The 19,853-nt window shown below is 29.4% G+C and overlaps 1 protein-coding gene and 1 long non-coding RNA gene across 3 annotated transcripts; both read right to left on the bottom strand.

Moving 5' to 3' along the window:
• Nucleotides 1-1,215: 1,215 nt before the first annotated feature.
• Nucleotides 1,216-2,475, bottom strand: LOC117918815. The gene is made up of 4 exons (XR_004651962.1): nt 2,337-2,475; nt 2,166-2,253; nt 1,667-2,035; nt 1,216-1,454 (listed from the first exon to the last, which is right to left on the bottom strand). It is a non-coding gene; the product is annotated as an uncharacterized LOC117918815 (long non-coding RNA).
• Nucleotides 2,476-4,891: 2,416 nt separating this feature from the next.
• LOC117918810 (disease resistance protein RPV1-like) lies at nt 4,892-15,679 on the bottom strand. 2 transcript variants are annotated; one of them, XM_034835711.1, is made up of 9 exons: nt 15,021-15,679; nt 10,582-11,683; nt 10,140-10,448; nt 8,905-10,044; nt 8,245-8,826; nt 6,263-6,492; nt 6,059-6,175; nt 5,678-5,760; nt 4,892-4,951 (listed from the first exon to the last, which is right to left on the bottom strand). In XM_034835711.1, the coding sequence occupies exons 1-5, from the start codon at nt 15,512-15,514 to the stop codon at nt 8,329-8,331; spliced, it is 3,543 nt and encodes a 1,180-aa protein (XP_034691602.1). In that variant the 5' UTR covers nt 15,515-15,679; the 3' UTR covers nt 4,892-4,951; nt 5,678-5,760; nt 6,059-6,175; nt 6,263-6,492; nt 8,245-8,328. The 2 variants fall into 2 exon arrangements, with proteins under 2 accessions (XP_034691602.1, XP_034691603.1); XM_034835712.1 differs by lacking the exon at nt 4,892-4,951 and having other exon boundaries at nt 5,677-5,760.
• Nucleotides 15,680-19,853: the final 4,174 nt, after the last annotated feature.

A 19,853-nucleotide genomic window follows, 5' to 3' on the forward strand; every position in this document is an offset into this window, starting at 1 on the left:
TATTCTTGTTCTTAATAATAAAATATTTTCTAGATTAGATGTAGAAAAGAAAAGAAATTCTTATTGTTCATCTAATTTGTATAGGGTTAGGAAGTCAAAAAAGAAAAACAAAAGTGAATTTAATGAAAAAAAAGAAGTGATTTTAATAAAAATAATTCATTAATGGTACTACGTGGTCGCTAATTTAACCTTAAATAAAAAACAAAGTCTCTATGAGTAAGGGTTTTTATTATTATTTGGGAAAAGTTTTTATATAATAAAATTCAGAATAAATGTAGAAATCTTAGATCACTTTGTTCCCCGTCCTAAAATCAAATTAGGTGCATGAATTTTTTCCTAGGCTCTAGATCCTAGCAACAAAGCAAAAATAAAATACAATTTTTAACATAAGGATCTAGATTCTAAATTCAATAATTCATTTTAAATATTGGATAGGTACTAAGATATTTATAAAAGAAAAAAATGAAAAAAAAAAAGAGTTTAATTTTAGATAGGCCTAATGATCAGGGATCTCCAAATTCTATAAGATTTTGGGATAATTAAAAACAACAATATTAAAATAAAAGCCAAAAAAGGAAAAAAAAAAAAAAAAAAAAACCTATTCAAATTACTTGACTATATATCTAACATCATATTCAACTCCAGATTGCACTACGATAATTATGAGCTTTTTTCATAAATTAATTTTTTATTAAAAAAGAATATTTTTGAGTAGAAGATTTCTTGTTACAAAAAATTATTTATGGTGAGTTTGCTGCAATAAGTCTCTGAGCAATTATTTTTAAAATTTAATTTCATAATAAAAAAATGATTTTTCCACAAAATAAAATTTATGACAATATCACTTTTCATCACAAAATAAATTTGTGACAACATGTCATTTTTCACTATAAAATAAATTTATGGCAACATGACACTTTCACTAAATAAAATTTTGTTACGATATATTATTTTTCATAAAAATAATCATAATAAAATGTCACTTTTTTGCCATAAAAAAATTCATGATGAAAGATAATTTTTTTGATGAAATATAATTTTACCATGAAATATAATTTTTTTGATGAAATATATTTTATTACAAAAAAAAATTAAATAAAAAATCTTATGCAAATCACATGTTTAACCTTTAATTCATCTCCCTTGTTTCAACTTTAAATATCATTTTTAATAATTTATAGTAACATTTCAAATGAAATGGTTGATAGAAACAAATTTTTACTCAACATCAACTTTCTAAACAATATACACCTTTTGTATTGGTCAAGTATTCACTTGTCAAAAACATGAACTAAACATTTAAGTTAGAACACGCCTCATTCACCTATCCTTATACAATCAATTCTATCTTGAAACACAACCAAACAAAATCAAATACAATCGAGTATCCACATGACTATTGTTCCTTTCATAACAACAGGGATCAACTGGAGTAAGATTATTTCCAAAAGAACCTGCAAATTGAGAGAAAACATCTCAGTAAATTTGACTTCTTTTTTCAATCTTCCATGGCTCACTATTGGAACCTAAGCAAAAGAGAACTGTTCATGCTGATAAGAAAATCAACCAAGTGATTTGTTGATTCTGATGGTTAATTTTCATTGGATATGCTGCAGAATTATAAATTTGGGAGCCAAATATACACATTTTAGATGGAACTACTCACCAGCATTAGTCAAATGGAGTTGCTACTGTACTTAGACAAAGAGAAGTGTAGGTCCCAGATGCAGGAGGCCGCTGCTGATCTTGATGGAGCCCCTGCTGTAGAAAAATACCTTTTCTAGCTTCAATTGAATTCTTCTCCATGGCTGAACCACCAATGCTGTTAGCAGAAACAACTCCATTCAATCCATTTCTCAGGCCACTGGAATTGTTGCCTGCCAGAGAAACTACTTCCTTTGATTCTTCATCTGTTCTCAATTGGTTACGCTGCATTGAAATCCTTTCCTTTCTCTCTGAATTTTTTAAATCCCAAATAAGACGACTTATGTGAACATATGAGCTGCACATCTTTTCCATGATTGATTTTTATGCACTGTACACTCAATAACACAACATAAACTCAATCAAATGCTTAAAAAAATTATATATAAAAACTTGCAAGGGAATGAATACTCATATTGCAGAACTTTTAAGCATCAGCTAGAGTAGCAAGTGGTGGTTACCTTTTCGGTTGAGACACCATTTCCAAATGAACTAGGTCATGTAGTGCCAGTAGCATTATCTAGCCAAGCTTGAGTTTTAGAAGAAGAACTGAAACACGAATATGAATGAAGGATGAGAGAGAGAGAGAGAGAGAGAGAGAGAGAGAAGCAAAGAGAAGGGAAGCAAATTACTGCAAGGAAGGGCCATGAATTGCTGTCCCAAGCAACCCTGTTGATGACAAGCCTCGCCATAATACCAGATCTTCCAACCAAAAATCAAAGATTAAGGCATGATGAGAATATTAATATGCAGAAGTAGATGCAAGAGCTATGTTCGCCATTTTTGTACTATCTTTGACAGTATGCCTTTGGTAGTATGAAACTGCAGAATCAGATAAACTATTAAATCTTAACAAACCAGAACCCAAAAAATTAAAAACAGCAAATAAAGACAAAAGAAGAGCCTCAACAAGGCAATCAATAGCAAATCAAGAAGAGACCTAATGCGGGTGCAGGGCTCTCCCTCGCCTCTGGCAAAGTTGAATGCTTTGATTCTGATGATTCGCCAACCAGTTCACCCTTATTGTCCGTCTTATCACTGTTGGGGAACATTCCTACCAATGTGTACAGGGTCTCCACTGCTTCTTCCTCCTCTTTGGTAATTGATCCTGAGATGGGTTGTTTCTGAGACCAGTCTGAGCCACCATGCTTCTACAGTAGCAACTCCATTTGTCTAAGTACAAGCGCCCCATTAGTATAACAAACATTGAGGTCTGAGGTAGCAGGTAGATACATTATGTAAGCCTATCATATGAGTCAATGGGCTAAGGACTGGGATTTGAGCTAGTAGGGCTAGTTTGAGCTGATTTTCCTGTTTCTGCATGTTATCTTTTTATTCCTAACAATTATAGTTCTTCGCCCTTAACTATAAAAGGTTGCAGGATATAAACTACCATCAACTTCAAAAGAGGCAATGCAATTTTGCAAGAAGCTAGGAAGCAAATCAATTATTCTAGAGTGAGGCACTTGTCCAGAATCTCCACAAAAAATGCCTCAGTAATTGTTTTTCTTTTTCCCTTTTTACCTAGTCAGAACAAGAACAAGAAGTAAACTTATTAGCAAATATAGAACTTCACACAATGTGCTCCACTAAACAATTCTTTTCTTTTGTAGGCAGGTTGGCAGATTTTTGGGGTTGTAGTCCAGAAGAAAAAAAAGATAAACAGAAGTTAAAAGTGAAAGCCAATAAGAAGATAGCAAATAAAGATAAAAGAGAATTACTTCATAATATGATCACACCTTACATGTAAACTTCACCGGAGTTCACCTTTCTAATCAATATTGAAGAAAATGGTCTATTTTATGCAGAAAATTTGCATGGCTGTTAAGGGAACCATTTTTGAAAGAAAATGGACCATCAGTTGGCTCATATCGTGAAGGAGTTGTTTTGTTCTTATCAAAAAGAAAAAAAAAAAAAGAGAGAGAGAGAGAGAGAGAGAGAATATATAGTATTGGAAAATGAAGGGGAAAGAATAGTTCAAAAGCAAGTCAGCAATAGTACTATAAATTAGATTTTAGAGAAGTATTTGCAAGCCTAGAAGTTTTTTCATACCGTTTGGAACCCGATATAAGAGAAAGCAATCAAAAAAAATAATCATCTCTAGCTATTTTGGGTTGAAAATGAAAATGTGAGAAGATGAATAAGGAAAAACAACCATGGTTGGAATTACTTTGTAATTTCTGGCCTTGTTGCATGATAATTAAATATACAGAATTTAGGGTGAAAAAAGCAGCTTATGTGTGAGTCCAGTTATTAAGAAAAAGTAAGCTCCAGCATGGTAGTGCTCTTTTTGTCTCTTTTCATTGGAAATAGAATACCAAGTTTTAGGAGTGTCTACAATGTAACAAAAATTAAAGCTCACGCTTTTCCTAGCTCAAATTTAAGGTTTAAGCAGTAGTGTTCTTTTTCAGTCTCTATATAATTGACTTAAAACTCAAGCTTGAGCTTGGGCATTACCAAAAATTCATGAAGTGAGTTCATTGACCATACCCGAGTTTTATGTTATAAATGAACTGAAACAATAAGGTGTAAGGATGCAATTATCCATCATAAATAGAACAGCATATACAAAATTTTCATTTACATGACTAAAAATTTTGATGGTTGCCTCGATTTACAGCAAGGTGGTACACTTTATATCAATGGACCAACTGCAATGAACCAAACTATTGTATATCAATGGAAGGCCATGTTTTAAGTTGAGACAAATGGTGTATACCTCATAAGGAAGAGTAAACGGGATTAGGAAGCAGGTAAAATAAAATTCAGAAATATATTGTGTTTGAAATCACTATAAAACGAAACTACCTGTTGTGATAAATCCTGTTGTGATAAATCACTCTATATATTGCCTATACAGGCAAGCTATGCAGGCAGCAGGTTCACACCAAGTGTCAGTGAGATAACAAATGCTACTTCTGCAAAGCAATGTCCTAAAGGGGAAGGAAGAGTGGGGAAGAAAGAGTACAGTGGAGAGATTCCTTTTTTACTCAAGAAGTCTTAATCCTAACTACTCAAAAGGCAAATAGTATAATTAAGTTTTAGATTTAAAATCACTGCTTATATATATACTTAATAATGCCTACAGAAAGGGAAAGAAGTCACCTAGGAGACAATTAGACAACTCTAGGAAATATTGAACCCTTACAATAATTAAAAAAGGAAAGAAGAGAATAAGAATAAGCTTCTTGCCTCCAAGCACTCTCCAACTTTAAGAATTAAATCTTGAATCATGAGCAATTTTACTCTGTCCAAATAGAAAAACCAACCATGAACACAAGCATAGTGTCTACATACATCAGATAAATCCACAAACAACTCAAAATCATCTAAATATACTTACAATTGTTATATTAAAACAAATTCAATACCATATAGATGTGGTATAACTAAAAACCAACCTAAACTGTCTGCGATATTGCCACAGAAATTTGAAGACATAATATGGACTACTTACATGTGTCTCTTCCAGATTATATTGAACACAAGAATAGAAAGACATTTTGTCATATTTGTTGACAAGACTGTGCAATGCAAGATCCATATCATTGACTGGAAGGATCTTCATTTTTTGCATCAATGAATATCATTGTCAGGGACCCAGAAGTGAAAGAAAGAAAAGACTAAATAACTATATTGCTTCCATTATCACACCTGAATTTCACTTATTTAAGTCCTATTTGATCCAGTAATTGGAAAAAAAAATAGAACCTTCACTCTAGTACAGGACAAGTAGAACCAAGCCCATAGAACTGCAGTCCATGCCTGAAACCTAGATGTAGTCTACAAAATTTCCCATTGTCTCTCCTCTGTTGCCCATTAATAACTAATTCATAGTTTCCCAGGATTTCAATTATACTTTTTGGTAATATCAATGGTTTACCAGGGTTCCACCAGAATGAAAATTACCAACTGAAGTGACATATAAAAGTTAAGAAAAGGAAAGAAAAGATGAAACATGATGATTGAGTACCAGATTATTCTCAGCAACTAAGGCTTCTATATTTTGTTCATTCAGTTCTTGTGGGCGAATCCGCTCAAAATCATCAATTTTGGCTGCAGTCCAGGAAAGAAACCACAGTCATTCCATTTCCGTTTAAGGAGTGAAACCAAACATCAATAAAAAGGAAAATAAAATGAAAAATAATAATTAGACTCTGTCAGAAATACACTTGCATCAAAGAACAAGATAGATAATGTGTGAAGACGAAATTTTAGATTAAGTATAGAAGCACCAGACAAAACCACCATCAGTACACCTCATATCGTCACAAGACATTCTTCTCAGTCCCTTAAATGCTTCAAAATCTCAATAACAAATGAAAAACGCAAAGATAATGCTCAATCTCCAGACCTTGTCTAAGAAGAGACTTTCAAACTCTCTTTTGACGGCTTCATTGAGGGGAAGGTCCAGAAGATGAGGCCGCAATTGCAGCGTGTGCTCAATCAAGCTAAGGAAGAACATCTAAACCTAGAAAACGTAAATTTCACACTGAAAATCAGTGGCAGAGGCAGATTATCACAGGAAATTGAACAAAATAAAGGTAAAAAAACTAACAAAATGTCTTCTCGAACTTGTTTTCGAAGTCTCAAGGATGCTCTTTTTTCTGTAGGGTTCTTCAGTGAGATTCTGGTTGATCTAGGGCTTTAATCTCCGACCGATCAGCGTTTTCGGCAACAGGAATATTTCATTGCCCATTGCGCCGGCGAGGTTTGTGATTCGTCAACGATGAGAAGAGAGACCGAAACCAAAGTTGATGGGAGAGAGAGGAACGCTCCGCTGAAAGCCTGAAACAGAAAAATCATTTCAATAATGTGAAAAAAAAAAAAAAAAATAATCAAAACTAACAGAATGATTTTAGAATTAAAATTTATTTTAATTTTATTGTTCTTAAACAAAATTTCATATAGAATTTCCCATCAATATTTGGAAGTTGACTCTAATTTGGAAAAAAAAAATTCAAAAAATATATATGTATATTAAATTATAATATGGTGTGACCCCCTTTTTGCTTAAGACCCCCTTTTTTTTTTCTTTAATTATTTAGTGTGAAATTAATATTAAATTAATTCCAATTAGGCTTAACTTATATTATGATGTAATTCAAGGCAAAATTCATATCAAAATCTTATAATTTTTTTTTTGCCTGGATATTGTTAAATATAATATTTTGCCATAAATATAAATTTCATCTCTAAAAAAAATGCATTTTTTTTACAATAAAAATAAAATTTGTTACAAAAGTCTTCTTTTTCCCATAAAAATTTATGGTAGCAAAACATGAAATTTGTTGTAGGGTTGTTCGGAGCATTTAATTATTTTAAGGTTATGTTTATTCCCAAAAAATATTAAAGAAATAAAATGATTTCCACATATTTGATTGTACTATAAAAAATATAAAAGAAAATAAAATGTAATTAAAAGTAGCTAAAAACATATGTATTTTAAAATTATTTAATCTTTAAATTAGTTAGAAATAATTTATCAACTTTTAATCTTTTTTTTTCTTCACTTTTTCTTTCCTTTTACTTTTTTCTTTGTTTTTTTTCTTTGCATTTTCCTTCAAATTTTCTAGGAACCAAATATAGCATAAGAATATTAAAATATGTTCAACTCAAATATAACTCATTTAATAATCATATCAAAATGATTTGATATAAATATAACTTTTTTTTTTCTCACAATACAATTCGTTTAATCTTTAATTTTATTAATAAATGAGTTAAGTTGAAGAATAATCCGTTAACATGGTTCTAGCTTGTTAATCTCTTATCAAACTATAATAACATGAATCTAAAATTTTAAATATATAAAAATATTATTTTTAAAATACTTTTATATATATATTTAAATTTTTAATTAACTTAGTTGCTTAACTTTAGTTATAAAACAACCACCCCTAAAAGAATTATTTAATAAAATATAAAATATTTAAATAAAATTAAATTTTATAAAAGAAATTATATAGAATATAATTTAAATAATTATGTAGCTATTTATAAATTAATAACTAACTCAATGAAATTTTAAAATCTAAACATTTAATAAATCTCAAAATCAAATGGAAGATATCCCACCTCAAAAAATATTTACTAAAATATCAACTATAAAATACAAAAAGACCACTTTTAAGAATTTATTTATATAATATATATTAGGGTTTAAATAAAATTAATTTATAAGCATTAAATAAAATTAAAAATAAAATAAATAAATATTTTATAAAATCCATTTAGTATCTATATTTACCTAAGTTTGATACTTTTAACTTTTAAATTTTAAATATGGTTTCGTGGTTCTAAATTCAATAATTTATTTTAAAGATAAGACATAATAAATACTCACATATTTTTTAAAAAGGAAGTTTTTTATTTTGGTATAGTTATGAATAAATAGTTAAAATCAAAGCTTGAAAAGGAAAAAAAAGAAAAAGAAAAAAGAGGTCATTTAACCTTATTAGAAGTTGTCTGGATACTTCTTTTTCACTAATTCTAATAAATATTTTAACCTTAAGCAAATGAAAAAGAGAAAAGATGTACCTTGGCGGAGGGAGCTGGAAACTAGACATGTGGGTGATCCTCTGTATCATCATGGCTTCTTTTGACATTGAATAGTTGAAGGCTCTATTGAGGGTGATCTTGGCCATGGTCATATATGAGATGGATCCCACAACTTTTCACTTTGAAAGCTTCATTGGGAAGGGCCGAAAATCTAGTCTTAAACTTGTTCCACCTATTAGATCGATACTCACTTGAAATGGCACTCTGAGGGAAATAGACCACCCTCAATGCTGGATTTGGAAATAATGTACTAAAAATCATACGAGACATTATTTTCTCCACGTGTCCAAATTGATCACCATCGGATATCAACAATCGAAGACTATCAGATGCAATACGAATATTTGCTGCCTTGAATATATCATCATCAACTGGAGCATAATGAGAGAATAAAGCAAATCCCAAGAAGTTGTTATCTTCATACCAATTCTTTGGGAGATCTATTGTTATTTCATCTCCCATACTCTTATGACTTATCCACTCTGGTATTCCTCTACTTCCTGGAATAACAACTCTAGTTTCACCGTAGTACTTCCAGTATGGTGGGCATTCAAAATAATCCTGTATAAAAATAGCATGTAAATTTCATGCCTTCATTAAAAAATAAAATAAAATAAGTGCCATATGTAAAATTCATACCTGAATGTGTGATTTTAAGCAGTTGTGAAGAGAGGACCAGAGTGGATGCTTTGCATCACTTGATAAAGTTTCCAGGAGTGGACAACCCTGTGCTTCTATCCATCTTAGACTTGATGGAAGCTTTGGAATTTCTTTAAGCATCAAGCAGTGATGCATCTCAAGGATATGCAACCGAGAAAGATGAATGATGCCACCAGGTATGCAATCAATATTGATTCTACTCACATTTAACGATTCCAATGAGAACAAGCACCATAAATCATCGGGGATTGCTCCTGCCATCAGATTGCAACCCCTTATATCTAGTACTTTTAACTGCATGCTTCTCAGACTGTCGGGCAATTTGTGGAGCTTTGGACAGTTACGAACAGTAAGTTCACTAACACACGTCATACCAATGCTGTTTGGAAGAGTCTCAAGGTTCTCACAATTGCTCAAGTCCAACGTTGCCATACGTATAGCTGATTCACGTAAAGAAAGGCCTTTTGAATGTTCCATATCCTCCATGATCTCCGAAAAAATCTCTAGATTTGAACAACCATCGAGATTGCAGCGGCGCAGGGATTTCAACTGTAAAATGCTGCTTGGAACACTCCTCAAGTTTTTGCTTCCTATCAAAGGTAACCATCTAAGTCTGGGAAAATGACCCATCCAGCAAGATAATTCTTTAATAGGAGTATCAGATAGAACAAGCCCATACAGATTTTCCATATTCTTTTGGATCTCAGGGAACTTCTCAAAATTTGAGCAATTATCAAGCCACAGCACTACAAGAGCCTCTAAGCACTCAATGCTGGTTGGGAGTTCTTTAATACCACTATGAGATAACCGAAGCCACTTTAAATGTCTCATATTCACAAAGAAATTATCAGGGAATTTCTCAAACTTTGAACACTTTGAGAGATCAAGAGATATCAAGGACCCAATGCTGCATGGGAGTTCTCTAATTCCACTCTCACTAAAATTAAGCACCCTCAAAATTTTCATCTCAAAAAATTTGCCAATAGATGAATGAAGTTTGCAAAAGTTTACACAACCTCCAAGATTAAGTATCTCCAATTCTGGCATCCTTGACAATTTTGGTATTTTGATGAGCTGTCGTGAGTTACTTAGATCAATGAACTTCAATTCTGCAAGACACTGTAGCAAAATACATTTTTTTTTAATAAAAAACTTCCATGAACTTGAAAATTAGCATGAAAAAAAAAGAAAAAGAAATTAAATAATGATTATACCTTCTCCCCTATCAAAAGTTCTTTTATGTTGCTATTCTTCAAGCTGATCGCAACAAGTTTCTCTCCATGAAAATTTGAAGGCGAAGACACTAAACCTTCCCAGTGAAGATAGTTTAAATTAGGAGGAAATTCAAAGCCTTTAGGAAGACGCGTTTTACACTCAACACCATGGCTATAATAGACCTTGAGCAACCTAAGTTTTTTCATCTTGGCAAACACTTTCTTCATCTGGGCAAATATTTTTGTAGTGAACCATTTTTCTTTTGATCTAGACAATTCTAGAGAAATGGTTTCAACATTTTTCATCCCCTGGAAAACAAGATTGAAGAATTAGGGAAAACAAATAATAAAAATTCTAACTTTTTAAGAAAAAATATTATTAAATCTTTTATCTCCCAAAAGAGATTAAGTAAGCTATTGAATTTAAATAGTTGATTCTTACCTTTTCACTTACAAACGCACGATAGATATCCTCCCGAGTCCATAATCTGCTCCATTTTCTAGGGTCATTGGGATGTTGTTCTCGAACAATTTTCTTGCACATTTTCTCGATCAAACCATGCATATGTAGCTTATTGTTTGAGATAGTTATAAGACATTTCTCTGTTAGAACTCTTATATTTATTTCACCATACAACTCATAACCGTCCCATATTTTTGAAGCAAAGTCTTTATCTTCACCTTGAAAAAAACAAGCAATGTCAAGGAGTATCATCTGTTGTGTAGTGTCTAATCCATCAAAGCTTATTTTAAGCACATTTTGAATTCTCTCTACAGGTTCTTTTTCCAATTTGTGCAGTGCACTTTCCCATTCCCGTTTTGTCTTGTTACATAAAAGAGAACCCAAAACATTCAAAGCTAATGGAAGACCATCACAATAACCTATCACATGATCTAAGAGATTTTCAAAACCCTCTTTTGGAAGATTTGAACGAAAGGCATGTTGACTAAAGAGTTCAAGTGCTTCATTGGATTCTAGTCTTTCAACCTCATATAGGTAATCCACATTAAGCTTAGTTAGGCATTGTTTATCTCTAGTTGTGATGATGATTCTACTTCCTTTACCATACCAAGTATGATTTCCAACTAAAAATTCTAATTGGTCTATATCATCAATATCAACATCATCAAAAACAATAAGAGCCTTTCGAAAGTAAAGACTATTTTTTATCACTTCGACTCCTCGGTAAATATTGCTTATCTTTTGATTTCCATCCCCTAGGATATCATTGAGAAGTTGATTTTGTAAATGAAGTAGACCTTCATTTTTGTAAACCACTTTGGCTTTATCAAGGAAGCTAATACATTCAAATCTCCAAGAAATTTGATTATATATATATCCAGCAATGGTTGTTTTACCTATTCCGCCAATTCCACATATCCCAACCATGCGAACATCATTTGACTCCATACTCAATCTCAAACTTATTTTTCTAAAATGGGAATCCATTCCAACTAAATTATCCCCAACAAACAAGAGTTTACGATTCAATATTCTATTGGCGATGGTGGTAGTAATATTGTTGATATGCTCCGATTCATACCTAGTAATTATGAAGTAAGATAGAGAAGAACACATGGTGAGATGAGCAATAAATGGTAAGAAACATCAAGGTAATTTGATGATTTTTGGTATCCCGGTAACAATTGAAATTTCATTTACATATTTAAGCACTTTTTTTTAGTATCATGTATGCAAGACAATGAAAAGAAAAATCAAAACATGAACTATATATACTTGTACTTAGTTAACTTTCTATTAAAATTACCCTAAATTTCTCTTAATTCACTTATATTTTAAATAAAATCTTTATAAAATATTTTTATTTGGAAGAGCTTCGAAAATTTTATATAAAACATTTGTTTGAAAATCTTTTTTAATATTTTGTTTCAACTATAAAGATTATTGAAACTTATACTTTTTATTTATCAAATTAATTCTCTAGTAAAAATTATTTTGTAAAAAATTAAAAATTTACTAAATTTTTTAAATATTTTGTTTATTTGAATTTTTATCTAGTCATGCCTAGATATAATATTCATTTCCCTTAATTTTAGGATATTTATTATTCTTTTTTTTATCTTAATAATATTCAAGGTTTCCATTGCCAAATTTATCAAACTCTTCACTATTTTGGACCTTAATGGTTTATTTGTTTGTTATTAATATGTTGTATTGTGAATTGATTATGTTTCTCTAAGATGTTTGATTTTACATTTAATTCTTTAAATTGGATATTTAACATCTTTTATAGAACCATCCTGGATAGAATTATGAAAACCTCAAAGTTTTTCAATGACCTAAAGTGGATATTAATTATGTAATTAATATAGATCCAACAATTTGTTTAACTTTATAGAAATTGATTTTACTTCTAAATTAATTTCTAAAAGTTATGTTATATTTTATTTCAAATCTTGTATAGGAATGCCTATTTATCAAATTATGAAATACTAAAAAACATAATATATATATAGAAAAAGAAAAAACAAACAAAGGGCAAGAAGAACTCATGGTTAAACCTAAACCATATACTTTTGATAATTTCTTTTTCGATCTGTTGATGAAATATTTATATTTGGAATCATATGGATTTCAAATCAAGTATTCTAAATAATCAACTAATTTATTATATTTCAGAAAAATATAATTGACATGCAAGCTAAAAAGAATTTCAGAAAAATTCTAATTGATCCATATCATCAACATCATAAAAAACAATAAGAGCCTTTCGAAGGTAAAGACTATTTTGTATCACTTGGGCTCCTCAATGAATGTTGCTTATCTTTGGATTTCCTCCCTCTTGGATATCATTAAGAAGTAGCTTTTGTAAACGAAGTAGACCTTTATTTTTGTAAATCTTTTTGGCATCTTCAAGGAAGCTACTACATTCAAATCCCCAAGAAAATTTATTATATATATATATATATATATATATATATATATATATATATCTAACAATGGTTGTTTTACATATTCCACCAATTCCATATATCCCAGTCATGCAAACATCATTTGACTCCATACTTAGTCCAAAACTTATTTTTTAAAAATAGGAATCCATTCCAACTAAATTATTCCTAACAAACAAGAATTCACAATTCAATATTCTATTGGCAATGGTGGTAGTAATTTTCTTGATATGCTCTGATTCATACCTAGTAATTATGAAGTAAGTTAGAGAAGAACACATGGTGAGATGAACAATAAATGGTAAGAAATATCAAGGAAATTTGATGATTTTTGGTATCCTAATAACAACTGAAATTTTATTTACATATTTAAGCACTTCTTTTTTAGTATCATGTATGAAAGACAATGAAAAGAAATATCAAAACATGAACTATATATACTTCCACTTAGTCAACTTTCTATTAAAATAACCCTAAATTTCTTTTAATTCTCTTATATTTTAAATAAAATCTTTATGAAATATTTTTATTTGAAAGAGCTTCGAAATTTTATATAAAACATTTGTTTGAAAATCTTTTTTAATATTTTGTTTCAACTATAAAGATTATTGAAACTTATACTTTTTATTAATCAAATTAATTTTTTTAATAAAAATTACTTTTGTAAAAAATTAAAAATTTTGTAAAATTTTTAAATATTTTGTTTATTTGAATTTTTATCTAATCATGCCTATGATTTATAGGAAGTTAGATTTTGTTAAAATTTCGTTATAACATTTGGTTATATTATATGATTTTAGTTAACCCTATCATTAACAAGTTATATATACAAGCCTTTTAAAATATGAAAATATGTTAACATTGATTTAATTTAAAATTTTGTAATTTAAATATAAAAATATGTTAATATTTATTCAATTTAAAATTTTGTAATTTAAATATTGCTCTCTCCTCAATATGAACTTCTAACTCCATCACTAACCATACGGTTGAGGTTCATAACTTTTACAATTTAATTATTGTAAAATAAAAATCCAACTATTAGATGCATAGGATTAAAAATGATACAATAAAAATAATTAAGCATATGCTAAGAATCAAGAATGACAAAATGGGAATGATGAAAGAAATGCATAGAATCAAGGATGACAAAATGAAAATAATTAAACAGATATATAGAATCAAGATAGGAATCTGATCCATATTTTCATAAATTAAGAGCAATCAAATATTAATAATATTTTATTGTCTTAGTTTTAGGATATAATATTCATTTCCCTTAATTTTAGAATATATTTTTTTTTTTTACCTTAATAATATTCAAGGTTTCCATTGGCAAATTTATCAAACTCTTCACTATTTTGGACCTTAATGGTTTATTTGTTTGTTATTAATATGTTGTATCATGAATTGATTATGTTTCTCTAAGATGTTTGATTTTACATTTAATTCTTTAAATTGGATATTTAACATCTTTTATGGAACCATCCTGGATAGAATTATGAAAACCTCAAAGTTTTTCAATAACCTAAAGTGGATATTATTTACATAATTAATATAGATCCAACAATTTGTTTAATTTTGTAGAAATTGATTTTACTTCTAAATTAATTTCTACAAAAGTTGTGTTATATTTTATTTCAAATCTTGTATGGGAATGCCTATTTATCAAATTATGAAATACTAAAAAACATTTAAAAAATATATAGAAAAAGAAAAAACAAACAAAGAGCAAGAAGAACTCATGGTTAAACCTAAACCATAAACTTTTGATAATTTCTTTTTTGATTTGTTGATGAAATATTTATATTTGGAATCATATGGATTTCGAAATATTCAAGTACGAGGCATGTGTGTCACGAGATTATTAGCCGTGCATCAAGTATTCTAAATAATCAACTAATTTATTCTATTTCAGAAAAATATAATTGGTATATAAGTTAAAAATTAAGAAGATATTAAAATTACCCCTTGTTTACAATATCCCATCCAGAAATATTGCTTGCTTCAGTCAAGGCCTCCCTCCAACTTTGTACCTTGTTCTTCCAATTTTCTTCATACTTGGTGAATGCTTCTCCAAACCTCCCTGTTTGTTTACGTACGTCCGATGGATCCACATGGTAGAAAATTGGCAACACTATTTGCCCATATTTCCGGCTGCACTCCATAATCTTTGCAAGCTCGTCTAGGCACCATCTTGAATCAGCATAAGTTTTTGAGAAAACAACAATGGAAGATCTTGATTTTTCAATAGCATTTAGAAGCTCTGGCGCAATTTTTTCTCCTCTCGGAAGTTGGTCATCTCTGAAAGTTATAATGCCTTTTCTAACCAAAGCATTATATAAGTGATCAGTGAAATTGTAACGGGTGTCTTCCCCTCTAAAACTCAAGAACACGTCATGAGTCCAACCAAGGTTGGAAGGAGAAGAATCAGACGCCATTTGAGCGCTTGTGGAAGCCATTGCTAGCCAAGCTGTGTGTATGTCAAAACTATAAGACAATCTTCAACTGAATTTTGCCTCTGTGAAAGGTATTGCATACAGAGGTAAAGTATTTAAACTGGAGAAAAAGACAGATTCTAATCAAAAGGAATCATAAAATTAGAAGTTGAGGAAGGAACCAAGAAATTTCTAGGAAAGAAAGTGGGCACTCTAAAGTCTAACAAAACAACCTTTTTCCTTTTGCTTTCATGCACGCTCTTGTCTTCTACCTTGGCATTCATTCACATGAGAATGCCTTTTTTCATTTTCAATTATTTCTCATTAGCTGTATCCATTTACCCTTGATTTAAGGTGGGGTTCACATGAGCCAAAACCCTACCTCAAATGTACCTTTACATTGAATGACTCATATTGGTGGACAATATTATCCTTCTTCTTAATTATTTCTTTTTTACTTTTATATTTTCATCAATTCTATATGAGTAGAGGATCTCACAAAGTTTGTTGAAAGAAGATAAAGACTTTTTTAGTCTTCTCAGGTCACCCATAGGGTCCAAACAACAATGCATACAATAATTGACGAAAGTGGAAGATTCAAAAGAGTTTTATATGAAGAGAAATCATACTCTTTTTATATTTATATAATATGGAGAGAGAAATCAAGCTTTACTTAGTAGTAATATTTTTTTTTATCTCTTACAAAAAAATCAAGGATATCCTACAAAACTAGAATAGAGTTTTACATTTTTTATTACTTTTAATCATGTAGAGGCTATGTGCACAAATAGTCAAGAATGACAATTAGTTATATTTTTTTAAAAAAAATTAAAAGAAATTATATTACTATTTATTGCAAGCTACTTTATAAAGATTGATATTAGTGGATGAGGAATAAACTAGTCATCCCATCATCTTCAAAATTGTATCTTAGATAATTAAAGTAGTGCCACAAATTATTAAATGAAAACGTTTTTAATTTTTTTGTGAAATAAAATAAGAAAAGCATTTTTATTTCAATTTCTTCTAATCCTATGAAATGGTTAGTATATGTGGTTCATCACTTTAGATAACATGTATTTAAAGTGAATATATATATATATTTTTAAAGAAAAAGATAAGTCTTACTCTCCCCTTATCTTTTTATCAAGTCAATATGGTTAAACTTCATTTTTTTTTAATTGCAAGTTGTTTTCTTTCATTAGATAAAGTGTTATGTCTCATATGATCTTGTAAGACCAAAGACCTTTATGGTTTTCCTCCACCAAAAACTACAAGTAGTCATATGCTTTAGATAACATGTATTTAAAGTCAATAATTTTCTTTTTTTTTTTAGAAAAAAAAGAAAAAAAGATAAGTCTTACCATTTCCTTATCTTTTTTCTAATCAATTTGATTAAACACTTTCTTTTTTCCTTTTTCTTTTTTCATCGTAAATTGTTTGATTTCATTAGATAAAGTGGTGTCCCACACGGTTTTGCAAGGCCAAAGACCTTTTTGTTTTTTCCCTTACCAAACACCATGAGTAGCCATGTGTTTTAGACAACATGTATTTAAAGTGAAAAATTTTTTTTGTTATTTAAAAAAAATAAAAAAAAATTAAAGTCTCTACTCTTCTCATCTTTTTTCTAATCAATTTGATTAAACATTTCTTTTTTCTTTTTTCTTTTTTCAATGCAAGTTGGTTTCTTAATTTCATTATATGAAGTGGTGTGTTCACACAATTTTGTAAAACCAATGACCTTTTTGGTTTTTCTTTACCAAACATTATAAATAGTCATGTGCTTTATATAATGCCTTTTCCAACCAAACCATTATATAAGTGATCAGTGAAATTGTAACGGGTGTCTTCCCCTCTAAAACTCAAGAACACGTCATAAGTCCATCCAAGGTCGGAAGGAGAAGAATCAGATGCCATTTGAGCGCTTGTGGAAGCCATTGCCAGCCAAGCTACGTGTATGTCAAAACTATAAGACAGTCTTCAATTGAATTTTGCCTCTGTGAAAGGTGTTGCGGAGGTAAAGTATTTAAGTTGGAGAAAAAAAGACGGATTCTAATCAAAAGGAATCATAAAATTAGAAGTTGAGGAAGGAACCAAGAAATTTCTAGGAAGGAAGGTGGGCACTCTAAAGTCTAACAAAAGAACCATTGTCCTTTTGCTTTCACACTCTTGTCTTCTACCTTGGCATTCATTCACATGAGAATATGCCTTTTTCCTTTTTCAATTATTTCTCATTAGCTGTATCCATTTACCCTTGATTTAAGGTGGAGTTCACATGAGCCAAGACCCTACCTCAATCATTAAGCCCATTCTTGAAGCTTTCCTTCACTCTTTTACATTTTATTTTTATTTTTCTTCTATTTGGTATTCAACAACCAGCACTTCTGCTTTTGCAATTTTCAGTGTTATTTTGTACATTTTTTTTCCTTTTACTAGTCTTGTTCTTCAATTTTTTTTTCTTTCCCAATTGGTATAACAACTAAAGTGTAAAAAATAAACATATGTCAAATCTTAATGACTCAAATATATATTACGTTATAGATAATTGAGTTTTAATTTGGGTTTTTCTAATATTATAGCAACTTGGTATTTACCCATTGAGTCAAAAAAGCTTGGCCAAAATCCCAAGTAGTAATACCATAGGAGATCATTCTCGTACACTTCAAGTTGAAATTTAAAATCTAATTTGATACTCAAAGTGGATTTCAAAATTTTATTTATTTGGAAATGGTAACATAAATTCAAATTTCTATTTTAAAAAATCATTATGCATAAAATTAAAGCCATATATTAAAAATATTATTGTTATGTTTATTATTTTAAAATACATATTAATTATTTGATGATTTTTTTAATTGAGTATTTGTTTGAAAAGGTAAAGTAAGCTTCTTTTTTCTTAACAAAAATTAAATCATATCACTAATTTTTTTTAGTTATCTAAGTAGCTCCAAATATATTGGCTGAGGCCAAAAAAAAAATCTAAATTATATTAATTATTTATTTGTATAAAAAAATTATTTAGAATTAGTCGTTAATCCTTTTACAAGATGTAATGAGAATCATTTGTTCACCAATGGACCAAAAAGTAATGAATGAGGGGTCACTTCACAAGGAAAGATTCCTTTGTTGACCAACATGGTTGGCCCATTTTTTGGCATTTTCCCATGTGCATTATTTGACGGGGCTTGCAAAGAATTATTGTTTATTTGAATTATTTATTCACCAATGGGTCAAAAAGTAATGAATGGGGATGGTGGTCACTTCATAAGGAAAAGTTCCTTTGTTGATCAGCATAGATGACCCTTTTCTTGGCATTTTCCCGTGTGCATTGTTTTATGGGGCTTGCCGAGAATTATTGTTTATTTTAAATTATAGTATATGAGTTTCATCTTTAATAAAAGTGTTTTTTAGGACATCATTACTTTCTTATTAATATGGTACAAATGTTTACTCATATTGATATCAGCATATTATAAATTTATTTTGAATATAAATATAAATAAGATGATAGCTTATTTAGTTTATGGGTGGGAAGTTGAAGATGCTAATACTTCGTAGGAAAGATTAAAATAAAAAAATAAAAATTGAAAAAGAGAATATTCTAACCCGTTGTTTCCACATCTCCATTGTCCAGTAAATTAAACTTATAATGAGCGCATATGTCATCAAATAAAACACTGAACAACAGGATTTAAAAAAAATGGTAATTTTTAAAAATATGTTATTTAAATATGACAATTCAAAAAAATATTTTTAAATGTATGATAGTTTGCAATAATATAATTAGAAATTACATTTTTAAAAAATAAATTTAGATGAATTTTAAAATTATTTTTTGAAAAGAAAACTTCAATGTTTAACCCAAAGTTGTCTTTCATTTAAAAAAAATGGTAATTTTTAAAAATATGTTATTTAAATATGACAATTCAAAAAAATATTTTTAAATGTATGATAGTTTGCAATAATATAATTAGAAATTACATTTTTAAAAAATAAATTTAGATGAATTTTAAAATTATTTTTTGAAAAGAAAACTTCAATGTTTAACCCAAAGTTGTCTTTCTAAAAGACGACTTCCAATTGATGCCTTAAAAAATGTTGTAGATTTGGAAATAGTTTTGAAACTATCATATTTTAATAAATATTTTTAAAAATGGTATTTTTTCCAAAATCCAATGAACAATCAATATTCTACCATTGTTGTGGGGAAGATACAAGACAATGTTTGAGCCTTTTCTTTTTTAAAAAGAAAAAGTGAAAGTTAGGTTGACTTTTTGTCATCTTGGAAAATTCTAAGAAGGAACAATATTTTGTTGATTGATATAGGTGGCCTCTTTCTTGGCTTTTTCCCTTGTACATTGTT

Source organism: Vitis riparia, chromosome 7 (assembly GCF_004353265.1).
Source record: "Vitis riparia cultivar Riparia Gloire de Montpellier isolate 1030 chromosome 7, EGFV_Vit.rip_1.0, whole genome shotgun sequence".
NCBI classification, from domain to species: domain Eukaryota; kingdom Viridiplantae; phylum Streptophyta; class Magnoliopsida; order Vitales; family Vitaceae; genus Vitis; species Vitis riparia.